Consider the following 13,523-nt stretch of genomic DNA (forward strand, 5'->3'; position numbering starts at 1 on the left):
ATGGGACCAATTTTCTCTGTTTAGAAGGTAGTTTTGATTATTTTTCTCCTAAGATGCTTTCTGATTGGGCCGAATCGGGCTAATATAGTGTTTGACTCAGATCGGCCGAATTAATTTAACTTCGGATACGGGTAGGGCCGGGTAAAATGATACAGGCCTACAAACAGTGCCGTAACTAGGCAGGTGCAACAGGTGCACCCGCACAGGGCCCATTTGGAAGAGTGTCCCAAAATGCACATGTTTGTTTTATTATTTTCCCAAACCTAATTAATTAAGGGGCCTAAATGCAAGTTCTTGCACAGGGCACAGAAATGGCTAGTTACGGCACTGCCTACACTTATACCTATATTATATCTAAAAATTGAAATTTACCTTACTTATCAAAAAAAATAAATGAATTTTTTAAAAATTAAACTTAACCAAACGGTTATGTACATATTTAGAAAAAAACGGCCCAAATTGTATACGGCCCATGTGGAATTTTCCACATTTTCCACATGGCCAGTCCGCCCCTGCTTGCAGCTAGTATATATATATAAATGGACGTGTGTGTCCCTATATTTCACTTTTCCGCAAAAACTACACATCGCACATGAATGCTGTTTGTATGTGGTAGTAGCCCCAAGTCTCCATTCGTGCACTATGGGGGTTGCGTCTCGATAGCTATAAGGGTGCGGGAGATATGGGGCTGAAAGTGGTTGAAAGTGGCTTTCTATTTCGAATGTTTTGTTCGAATTTGTTCGAATTTAATTCGAACAATGTTCAAATTTGTTCTAATTTGTTCGAATTAAATTCGAACATAAAATTCGAATATTGGTTCGATTATAGAACGATCGTAAACGTTCCAGAAACGTTGAAAATAGTTCGTTTGACTGGACGTGAACAGGAGACGTTCAGAAATAGAATCTGGACCAGGTCTCCAATTAGTCTGGAAACAGGGGACCTAATTCTTGCATTCTGTGAAAACGGGTAAGATTGGCTATAATGTAATTATCTTAATCTTCACTATCCTTACTTTTTAAAAACCCAGCGAAGCGGGTGCTTGCAGCTAGTATATATATATAAATGGACGTGTGTGTCCCTATATTTTACTTTTCCGCAAAAACTACACATCGCACATGAATGCTGTTTGTATGTGGTAGTAGCCCCAAGTCTCCATTCGTGCACTATGGTGGTTGCGTCTCGATAGCTATAAGGGTGCGGGAGATATGGACTTGAAAGTGGTTGAAAGTGGTTGAAAGTGGCTTTCTATTTCGAATGTTTTGTTCGAATTTGTTCGAATTTAATTCGAACAATGTTCAAATTTGTTCTAATTTGTTCGAATTAAATTCGAACATAAAATTCGAATATTGGTTCGATTATAGAACGATTGTAAACGTTCCAGAAACGTTGAATATAGTTCGTTTGACTTGACGTAAACAGGAGACGTTCAGAAATAGAATCGGGACCAGGTCTCCAATTAGTCTGGAAACAGGGGACCTAATTCTTGCATTCTGTGAAAACAGGTAAGATTGGCTATAATGTAATTATCTTAATCTTCACTATCGTTACTTTTTNAAAGGTCTCCAATTAGTCTGGAAACAGGGGACCTAATTCTTGCATTCTGTGAAAACAGGTAAGATTGGCTATAATGTAATTATCTTAATCTTCACTATCGTTACTGTTTGCCCGCAAATAAAAACCCAGCGAAGCGGGTCCTTGCAGCTAGTTTACATATAAAATTATATCAATAAATATGTTATTTTATCTATATTTTGTATATTTCTAGCAAATTAATAACTAATTTACGCTTCATATACAGATGAAAAATGACCTTATTTATTTAGAATATGTCGCATGTCAATAACAGTATAAGTATTGACGACCTCGTAAAGTATCTTCGAGTGGTCCAAAGAGATGATAGTCGGAAGGGGCTAGATCTGGGCTGTGGGCAGTGTTCCAGCACCTCGAAATTCAAATGGCTACTGGTTTCAACGGAACCCATTTCTCATAGACTTTATAGAAGTCGAGCTCGTCGGTGGCAGAACCGTGACTAATCTGCAGAGAACACGTTACAATGTTTCCTGGTAATTCGCCAGTTTGCCAATATCATTTCTCGAGCTTGTTGAATCTTCTCAGTATTGGTGAAGATTGACAGAAGTCATGCTCCCTATCCTTGCATTACGTTTGTCCGGCCACTGTTAAACTTTTTGATCCATTCATACACACTTCTACGTGGTAGAGCGCTATTCCCGTATTGTATTGAAAGTCTTCGATGAATTTCTGCCCCTGGCACATCTTTTGACCAGAAAAATTGGATCATTGCTCTTTGTTCCTTTTTCGTGCACACTGCTAGCGGAGCGGCCGTGTTTACACTGAAAGAGAAGCAAGAAAATTGACGCTATAGAGATCAAACTTCGATAACGTGACAACAATAGTATTAATTCTAAGCATGTGTGAGCGAAAGTGTGGATAATTTTTGACATTTTTTATGTAATTTACTTAAACAACTAAATTAACCGTAAAAATGTTTGGTTTAATTATATGTACGAAAATGTTCACGAACACTTTCTTATATCTTTATAATCTAAATTTTTAACATTATGATACTGTATATTGTAATTTAACTAAATACAGTATATATACAATGAACAAAAAGTATTTGCACATAGGCATTATTTTGTATAAGTAGGCCTAAACTTGCAAAGCAGCTACGACAAAATAAATTTAATCATTGAATAACTTTTACAATTAATATCCATGATCATTGGAGTTGGAATTTGGCTACTTTCAATTGTCATGGCTCTGAAGTGCGAATTCTCCATGTCAATACGAGAGAGGATTATAGTCCTACGGGATTGCAGTTTAAATTATCGGGTGATTGTTAAAACGTTAAAATTGAACTTTTCCAGCTTTTGATAACAGAAACCTCAGGCTTATTAAAAGCTACTTACATTAATAACACTGAGAAAAGCTGGATACTCTTTTTTAATTCAGACACTTTCAAAGCATAATGCTGTTTTTGAACATGATTACAGCAAAGCAGAAGTCAAAGACTGTATTATTTACTGTCTGTCTGTGGTTTTCTCTATAGACATTTTCTAAAGAAAACTCTAGTTCAAGTTTGCATCGAAGCATTTTCTACATGCAATACTTTTTCCAATTAATTAATTTAATTGCTTTTATTTCCAATTAATTAATTCCAACTTGTTAATTAATTTATCCAAATCTATAGATATGGATAAATTAATTAACAAGTTGGAATTTTATTTTGTATTTTGTATTTAATTATTTTGTATGTAATTAACAAGTTGGAATTTTATTTGGTATTATACCAAATCTATAGATTTGGTATAATACCAAATAAAATTTTGGTATAATACCAAATAATATTTGTGAGTTTCACAGTTCAAAGTATTCTTTGAAAAACATTGCGAAGAAGTATCTGTTTATGAATACTGCATAGAACATGTTTTATGTAACAAAGCATTGTAGTTTCAATATAAAAAACATGCAGAAGAGTTGCTAGCTCACAAATATAATTCATTATTACGTTCTGTTGAGAATTCGGCAATATGGAAAACAAAAAAATGTATTTGCTTGGATTGGAAAGCAAGAAACCGAAAAAATTTTCCAAGATGCTTTCATAGTAAATTTTTATTGCATTATAATTGAAGGCTCGCGTCGAATAACGTTGCAAGCGCCAAAATAGTGTTTCTAGAATGTTTGTGTGTTTGTTTTGTTAAGTTATGACAACTCAACACTTGGGCGATCTGCTTAGGAAAATAGCTTCCGGATGTTTTTTCAAGAGTAACTGGGCCCTATTCAGGCATTACAAACGTGGAGAAAACCCGGAAAACTCCACGTGGCCAGCCTGTCCTGGCGAAGCGCGAACACATGACCGAAATTCCAGTGTTTGGGGAACAGAACCGCTTGGACACTGGTTTCCAGAAAAACGCGAAGAATCGGAAAACCTCTAAATTCAAGTGGATCAGTTGATACAATGATTTTATTTAAAAGTGTAAGAACGACACTGCTGCAAAAATTCAGTCATTTTCATTGCAAAATACTTTAGGAAACGACGATAAAGCATTCTGTGTAATGAAAAAGTCGCACGTGCACATGCCGCATGTAACTTTATTCACGCGACGTTTTAAAAGTGTAGTACTGTATATTTTGATTTCAAAGCGAGGTTCTGTCCTTAAAGTACATATTTCTGTTGGAATTATAAATAAGGCAGTCCACTTCCGATGTCCACTTCCTTATTTATGACACAGCATATTGTCAGCCGCATGTTTTGGGGCACTTAACAAAAAAGCTGTGCTAATGGAAAAACGTTGCATGTGCATACAAAACGGCGGACAAGTAAGTGTTCACTCCTCCCTCTGCGAATGCAAAATTTAGGAAAGATATTGTCATCCTGAAATTGGAATCATATGATACTGAAAATGCAGGTTTAATTTGTCGCACAGTAAACAAATTAAACCGGTTGTAAAGTCCCCGAGTGAGGCAAGTAGAAAAACGTTACATATGCCATGCTGCGAATTTCACAGCACGGAGAATGCAACAAAGGATGACAAAGTACTTCAGTATTTTAGAAAACTTTTTCGTCAGGCCAAATCATCTGAAAATTATCTCGGCAATATAGGTTCAGATTACGTTCGATTAACCTATTATTATTAGAATAAGACGTCCCCATGATTTACAACCATGAGATTCAGTGGTTGGCCTTCAATTATAAATGAATAAATGACTGAAAAAAGAACAGAAAATGTCTAATCTGTACTTACTCGTTCTCTCTCTTCAAAATTCTCATTTACTTCATGATTATGTTTACAATGTTTTAAAACAAAACTATTACTTCTTAGATAACTATACTTCGAATTCAGAAAATCGAAAACGATAGTCCGTCACTCTTTAACCTGCCGCCCGATTGTACCCTTTGCGGGTCTAACCGAATCCAGGAAGGAAGCTCCACGCAAAATTTTTATTTTAACAATAAGATAAAAATTAAGTACAGAAGCCATTTTATTATCGTAAAATTTATTCTCATAAAAATTAAAAAAATATAATTAAATATTAAAAAAAATTTTTTGATTATTTGCCAAGAAGAGAGATTTTTTAAAATCAGGTAGAGGGAGCTTTCTTTAGGAAGGAAGGTTGTGTTAGAAGTCTGTTATACTGAAGAGTTTCTTTTTTGTCCATTTATAGTAACGACTTTTAAAGCATCGTGTAGTTATTATTTTTTATTCTTAGATTGCAATCGTTGGCAGATTGGAGTCTTTTCCGATTATGCCCATGGATGAAGTGGATAGTGGAGTGGATGAAGTCAGTGTCCCAGAAAGTAGAGAAGGTTCTCCGGCCGCCAAAAAAGATAAGGAAAGCATGGCTCTGGCAGTAAATAATGCTGATCCAGTCGAAGAGGATGACGTAAGTTAATCACAGATTAATTTATTATTAATAAGTACAATATATTTGTTACGTTTTCAATTTAATAAATATGTGCTAGGTTACCTATTCAGTCTCGTGGTACTTCACTTATCAACGTGGTGAATCGGTTAACCTAATTCAAACAATGATACACTGATAATCCACTGATTTCTTTCGTTCGTAATTCCCACGTTTCTTGTTCTAAAATATATATTATGAATGAATCTCATTTAAAATATAGGAAAACAATTGTTGTGTGTGCATGGACGAACAATACAATACAAAGTTGCATACAAACAAAATAGAAGCTTTATTTTCCTTTTATTGTGTACACTTGGTTCTTTTGGATCCCAACTATATAGCTCTTTTTTGTACAATACAGTTCAATTGGCCCTTTTGTACAAACAAAGACTGGTGACACGTGTCTGCAAAAACAATAGATAATATTGATATATATATTCCCATAATAATATATATCTAACTTAAGCTACCTTAAACTAACTTACATACTAAAAAAACAAAAGAGAAAAGAAAGGAAAATGGAATGAAAGACTCATAAATGGGGAAGAAACAAAGAGAAGGTTGGTGGAGTACCCGGGCCTTTCATAGATCTCCAAATTTTCTCAACCTCAGGGCTTGCGCTCAATTAGCTCTTTCTTCTGTCCTTTTCTACACAAAAATCAGAAGATCCAGAAGTATTCACAAAGTCCTCGATCTCAGCAACAGTGCTTGTTCGTCTGTTTTCCCTCCAAACAACCAAAATTCTATTCTGTGCCTTACTTAACGTTGACTTCGACCTCTTTCGCTTTCCGTCCACTCTCCTCGAACGCTCTCTCAAGAATGTCCGTTTTTCTTTTCTGATGCCCTCCAGGTTTTTTTAACTTTTGTTCTTGGACAACGGTTGCCCCCACCCATAGGGAAGGACTGAATGAGAAAGTTCTAGGAAATAGTGACATGGAAGACAAAGGATAGAGAAAAATATGAAACTTATATTTAACCCCTATGTATGTAGGCATGGCATACTGCCACACAATGTTATAAACTATAGAAATGTTTCTACATTTAACACTTTGATCGAAAAGTTAACTGGTGGCTCCCTCTCTTCCCAGAGTGAGTTTTTAAATAATGTAATATTTACAAAAAAAATGGTACTTTTCTGTTAACGGGACATTGGTCAATGTGTACCACAATGGGTAAGATTCATGCTCTAAATGAGGGGTTTTGCATTTTTGGAATTGTTGAAATCCCCCCTACACAAGCAAAAAAAATCAAAGGAACTGTACCTGTATGTGCAACCTTTTGTGAGATATTCACTTCCAAAAGTCTGTTTTTAATGTGTATCAGTATACTGTCTATTCTCTGTGCACTGCATTGGTGAGGCTTGCTAGCACTTTCCTTGATCGATGCTCTGTGTGTAGTCATATGTTTCAGTGCTTGCTGTCATTTCCACCTGGATGGGGCACGAGCTCCTACATCCCTCTAAAACTATATAATATCGAGTACTCCATAAATGGTTAAGTGCACTACTCAAAGCTAGCATAGTCGTGTGGGCTAAATAGTTAAACACTGTAGTCTTAGTGGAGCAACACGGATGATGGTATTGTGCATTGGATTAAAGTTATGACTGGTGTCTTGTTAACAGAAAAGTATCAAAAAATTGATATCTTGTCTTCTAATTCATATTTTTTTAATAAACCAGACAATATTTTTGTCTGATTCCACCGTATTGAAAAATTCCAATTACTCAGAAGGAGATGGCAAGTGTGAATGACTCACAGACCCTTGTTGTCTTTATTCTAGAAAATTCTATGTCAAATCTCATGAAAGTTACAAATCATGTGGGAAAAATATTTTCTAGACCTATCCCTAGATATTTGTAAAGTATTATGTTTTCCTGTAAACATATGAGCAATGAGACAAACTTAAAGAATGTATATATAAATGCTTACTCTAAAGCTCACCATATGTATCACTTATATATGTGGGAGTACCTCATCAAAGGATTAAACTATTAAAAACTTTTTAAGGTTTTTTTGCATAATTTCCACAAATCAGAATTTTTAAAATAATTCAGCACAAGAGAAACTTGAATACCAGCTTAAAAGAATGTATAACATTAAACATAAATGTAAACTGTAACCTTTGTCAAATCAGCAAAAAATTCACTTTTAGTATCTATCATCAAACATTTTTAGTGTTATTCAAAGACCTTCATTAGGCTATTCTATAGATTAGAACAATTTTTTTTTATAAATACAGTGGAATATAGAACATTGAATACAAACTATTGTTTGCAGATATTAAAGTGAATTTTTTGCTTTGACAGTGAAAATCTACTTTACAAGGTTGCAAGTTATGTTTATGTTTAAATACTGAATTAGTTATTTTTGTGTACAGTCGACCCCCCTATAATTACAGTCCCTATAGTTACGATTCCTATAAAACTACGAAAAAATTGCTACCGGTATCCGTAAAAAATAGTAAAAGTTCCCTATAAACACCTCAAACGTCATCGGGAAGCCGAACTACTTTCCCGCCGTCCGTAGCGCCACGCTACGGAGATTTTTACGCTAACTATCGTCTGTCAGTATGTAAATTAGGTACCGTAAGTCTAATACAGTACTGTAATTTTATACATTTCTTGTGAAAGAAACATTTCTTATTCAACGGCGATTAAAATTATTTATATTAATGATGTCTCCGAAGTTCTACGAAGTTTTCACAGAAAAATAAGTTGTTAGAAATCGGCCACTCTTTGCTGAGCTGTTCCGCGACGAAAACAATGTTGAGCAATGACAATGTCGAATGGTGACACTCGGTAAGTAATCCTACAATTTTTTGTTTATAGCGTAGTTTATACGGATTATTCCCAAAAAATATATACGTATTTTGGAAATGTTGAGTCGGATTAGTCTAGAATCGATTAATTTTATGGAAGAAAATCTTTCAAACAGCTGTAGTCCGTAAACTTGACACGTGTCGGGTTGTGATTGGAAGGATTCGTAAGAAAGCGGATTCCTAGAGAATGGAACGTATCTCTATCTTATAGGGGGGTCGACTGTATATTTAAAACATTATTGCTAATTTATGACCCTAGTAGATTTCTGAATTTCTGTTGAATTGATATTGAATTTCTTATTTTTCTTCAGATATTTACATATGATTGATATTAAACAGTTCAGAATCACTGCTTATTTACCATACATACTCATGTATATTATATATACAGTAAAACCTTGATTATCTGAACTAATGTGGGCCAATGCTACCTCAGATTATTGAAAACTTGAATAAAACAGAAAGTCCTGGCTTTAACAGATTAAAAATTACAAATATAAAAGATTTATGTAACAGCACTTTTTAAGCCTCTTTTTATACTTTATTGAATCTAATCAGATATAAGAACAATAATTTTTTCATTATTTATTATACAGCTAATACATAGTCTTCCGCATCCTCTTCAGCTATTATGCTGAAGATGGCTAACCTGATATGCTAAGAGTCTATCTTCAGCTATGATGGCCAAACATATAGACAGAAAAGGGGAGTTCCAATGGGAAGTCCGGTCTCAGGAATACTTTGTGAGTTGGTTGTTAGAAAATTGAAGAAAAGAGTTTTATATGACTTCCATAATAGTATACTATATTTTAAAAGATATGTGGATGACATCTTTATCTTATGGAATAATAGCTGTAAGATAAATGAATTCATTGAAAGCATTAATCGTAACAACGACGGCCTTAAACTGAAATTAGAATAGAAAAGTTCCATAATAATACATTTTTTTAGACATTAGCATCCAATTCAGAAAAGGGCATTTATCTACCAGTGTTTATGTTAAACCAACGCACAGTCCACTTTGTATCCCCTCGCAATCAAATGATCCTTATTGTTACAAGATGGCAGCATTCCGGGCTCTAATCAGAAGGCCCTTCTGATTAGAGCCCGGAATGCTACCATCTTGTAACAATATTTCTAACAATTTTATATCTTGTACTTTATCAACAATATTTCTAACAAAATTTCTATATTGTGACAACATTATGGATAGAGCAAAGGAAATTGACAGAATTCAACAAGTCGCTGAAGCCTTAGGGAACAATAAAGGCACAATAACAGGAATTGTTAGATGTGAGAAGAGCATAAAAATGGGCTCAATACAAGGTCCCGGTAAAATCACAAAATTCACTTATAACAAATATGCCAAAGGTATTATGAAAGAAATTGCAGACCGCAAAAACAATAAAAGTAAACACATTTTCAACTATAAGCAGTAAGTTCATTGAAGATGAATCACATTTTTTTTTCCACTATATTGCAAGCAAACAACAGGAAGAGAATCAGAAAGCCCGGTGCAAACTAGTCAATGCTGTCACTTTTAACATGATATCAGAGGCAATTGTTATGGTCACATGACTGTTTTCCTTCGATGATCTGTGATGTAGTTCTAAAGAACTAGTGAACATTTTATCTATCCCTCTATGAACTATTGGTAGTTTGTAGTTTCTTTGGATTGGATTGGTAGTTTCTTTGTAAAATGGCAATGATCAGCAATTACAATTTGTTGATGATAGCTTTAGCTCTCCTATTTGTTGCTTGTATGGCAGAAATTTAATAAATAAAAATGGGGACCCGATAGAGAATGGATTTCCATTGTGATAGGTACATAACTTTTATAATCTCAATAAAATCAATGAAATTATTTATATTTTTACATCTATAAAAACCTATCAAATAGTTTTCTGTTTTGTAATCCCAGTATAGCAAAGCAATCGCTGAAACAAGATGAAGATCACAGCAAAAATATATGCAGGCATTGTTTGTGGCCTACAGCACATATTCCTTTCTCAAACTTTCAAATGTGTATGACCATCTTGTGATTGTAGCCAAAAAATCCAACATGTTTGATCTGAGTGTTGTTGAAGGAATCGTCTACTTTCCATCTAAGGATTTGACATAGAGTGATATTGAGTTAATGACTTTGCAGTGGATAGTCAAACCTTAGAAATTTGAATAAATTTCATTTGACATTATCTCCAACCAGTTTGCTTTGATATCAACTAGTTTGCACTGGGGCTTAAGGTTGTTCATTGACCATGTGGGAGTAACTGAAAGACATTCTCTAAATGCATACTAACAGTCTAGAGTGAAAAATTTATAATGCCAAATTTGCAACATTTCAGGGAAAGCAAAAGAACACAATAAAGAACTTTGGATTTGGACAATTAAAATATTTTATCACATAATGCTTAACACATTAAACAGGTTATTGACTTTAATAATTTTTTAGTGTTAAAGCATATGTATTTTCAAATTTTAAGTGAATAAATGTGACAAAAAGGCCAAACAGTGGTTTTATGAGGTTTTTACTCATTTATAAACAAAAAATTCTAAATTTTAACACTATTAACCTGAATTTGTATATTATTTGGTGTGATAGATGCTATCATTGATTTTATTTTCTAAAAGATCTACACAACAGAATGAAAAAGTATTATCAGTTCTAATATACAGTTATCTTTAAATCAGTTATCTCTGAAACTAAATTTAGTTCTAGATTAGCTGTAAATCCTGTAATTCATGATTTTAGGACAAAAAATTTCAGAATTTCAGAAAAATTGAATTAATTTTTTAATCTTAAATTTCATTATCTTTTAATTTGAAATTCCTCACCACTAGGCTGAAAAAAGCTCTTACTCACAAAGCCCCATTGGGGACATTGTGAGTATGATAATAGGCTCTCTTAGTGCTCACAGGATAGAGTTAAAAAATTTATATATTTATATCCAATAGTTGTAAGGACTGTGATTGATTCATTATCTAAATCGTACCTTTTTTATCATTGAATATTTGAAAATTAAATAATAAAAATTGTCATATCTTTTAACAGTTTTCTTTTCAAGAAACTGTTAAAGATATGACAATTTTTTTAAGATAAAATGATGATAAACTTGCAAATTTTCACCAGTAAAATTTTTAATGAAAAATTTGCAATTTCAGCTGATTACTTAGTCATATTCAAGTTTTTAGAATATATAACAAAATATCAAGTTTAAAAAATTGCATTAGAAATTTTTAATTACTTGAAACTTCAAAGCTTGTATTTTCTATTATTTTACATGTATCACTTTGTTATAATTGTATATCTGAAAATAGTTGATTAATCATTCAAAAATATTAATTATTGAACCCAAAATCTTATATATATAATAGCCAAATGACTGTAGTCCAATTTAATCCCACAGTTGTTGACTTATTATTAAAATATTAAAATATACCAGAACAAAGATGTGCAAGGCTATATGTTAAAAGACAACACTTATGTTTAGATTTTTAAAGTAATAAATTTAAAATTTTACTGATAGTAATCCTTATTTATTCATTTTACATATATTAAATAAAAATTTGGTTACTATTAACATTTTAGAAATCTAGAAATTTAAACATGAAGATTTAATAAATTTTTGTAAATTAATAGGTTAAAACAATATATTATCATCATTAAACATTTACATTACTATCATTTCATAATGTAAATTATATTTTTTAAGGACATTGATGAAACAGTAATGGAGAGACTATGGGGTCTCACAGAGATGTTTCCCCAATGTGTTCGAAATGGTACTTGGACCGTAACAACTGGGGCTCTCTCAACTGCAAAGGTTTTGTACAGTTTTAGTCGTTCAGCATTATGGATATTTTTTTCTTCTTCAGCCATATTATTTGCTCCTGTAATATTTGAAATGGAACGAATGCAGTTACAAGAAGATCAAAGACAACAACAAAGACAGGTATAATTAATTATATCTCTTATCTGAAATAATATCATAAGTAGGTAAATAATAAATTTGATATAATAATTTAATGTAAAAAAATTAATTTAATATTTAGTTATTAAATTTTCTGAAACTTTAATAATTAAATAACACAATCTGCTTATTGTAATCACTTTGGGACTTACCCATACTGAGACTAATAACTGACTGATAACATTAATTAGTATGATTACAATTAATGGACATTCTGATTTTATTGAATCCAACACAAATGATTAAAAATATATATAACTTTTAGAATTATTAATTATAATAATTACTATTACTAACTTGCATGTTTTGTCAACATACTGACTTTGATAACATTAAATGACTCATAACAATATTCTTGATTACAATAAGCAGATTCAATTGTGTTAATGAAAAATGTATTAAAATAGCAAATAAAGAAAATCCTTGTTCATTCGAACTTGGATAGTTCAAAATTTTATTAGTTCATAACTACTTTTGTCCCAGTTATGGATATAGTTTTACATGTTAAGGAATCAGTTAGTTTTAAATACAGCTACTTTGAAATTCAAAATTAAAATTCTATCTGAATCATGATAGACATAGACTAATTTGTTTGTTTAGATCAAGGTGCCTCCATGTTATGAGAGCAACTCTAATCTGGTCAATATGGCTTTGCTTTTACAGTAACATATTTTCAGATGTCACCTTACACACAGACTTCTCTTATTTTCCCTTTATCTCATAAAGTAAGGCTGATTTTCGCAATTGCAAGATTGGGCTACGAGTAGCAGATTGAGATATTTTTAGGGCTCTAGGCTACTACATTTGAATGACTTACTACTTTTTGGTCTGCTTTAAAAATAATTTGGACTACGTTTTGAGGAATTCTATTTTACTTTTTGTAAAACCTATGAGGTTCTCACCAGACACATGCTATTTACCTGCAGTTTATTTATATTATTATTATTAATAATTAATGGAAATAGCATTCTGTATAAGTAGCTGTATTCCATTTGCTTAATAAATTAAATCAATTACATGGCATTTTGCATATTGTNATTTGCCTCTTCTGAAGAAACACGAAATATTTCCTTGTTATCATGTTTCTTCAAAAGATCAATTAGATTTTGTTGATAAAAATAATTTATAAATATGCTTGCTTTCAAATTTATATTCTTACGACTAATCTTTATTTTTAAAAAATGGATAATTCAAACTTTTTTGTATTCTCCAATGTTTGAATTAAAAAGATTTGATTGTATTATTTTAATGATTTGTTTATATTTAATCAAGAATAAGGAATCATTTTTCTAATTGCTATATTTC

The 13,523-nt window shown here is 32.4% G+C and overlaps 1 protein-coding gene across 1 annotated transcript; it reads left to right on the forward strand.

Annotated features, from left to right (window-relative positions):
• The first annotated feature begins 5,121 nt into the window (after positions 1-5,121).
• On the forward strand, positions 5,122-12,226 carry LOC111612803 (mitochondrial import receptor subunit TOM22 homolog). Its single transcript, XM_023354062.1, has 2 exons — positions 5,122-5,409; positions 11,961-12,226. The coding sequence occupies exons 1-2, from the start codon at positions 5,272-5,274 to the stop codon at positions 12,204-12,206; spliced, it is 384 nt and encodes a 127-aa protein (XP_023209830.1). The 5' UTR covers positions 5,122-5,271; the 3' UTR covers positions 12,207-12,226.
• Positions 12,227-13,523: the final 1,297 nt, after the last annotated feature.

The sequence above is a fragment of the Centruroides sculpturatus genome, unplaced genomic scaffold, assembly GCF_000671375.1.
Source record: "Centruroides sculpturatus isolate CEXI.00-Female unplaced genomic scaffold, Cexi_2.0 scaffold1601, whole genome shotgun sequence".
Lineage (NCBI taxonomy): Eukaryota > Metazoa > Arthropoda > Arachnida > Scorpiones > Buthidae > Centruroides > Centruroides sculpturatus.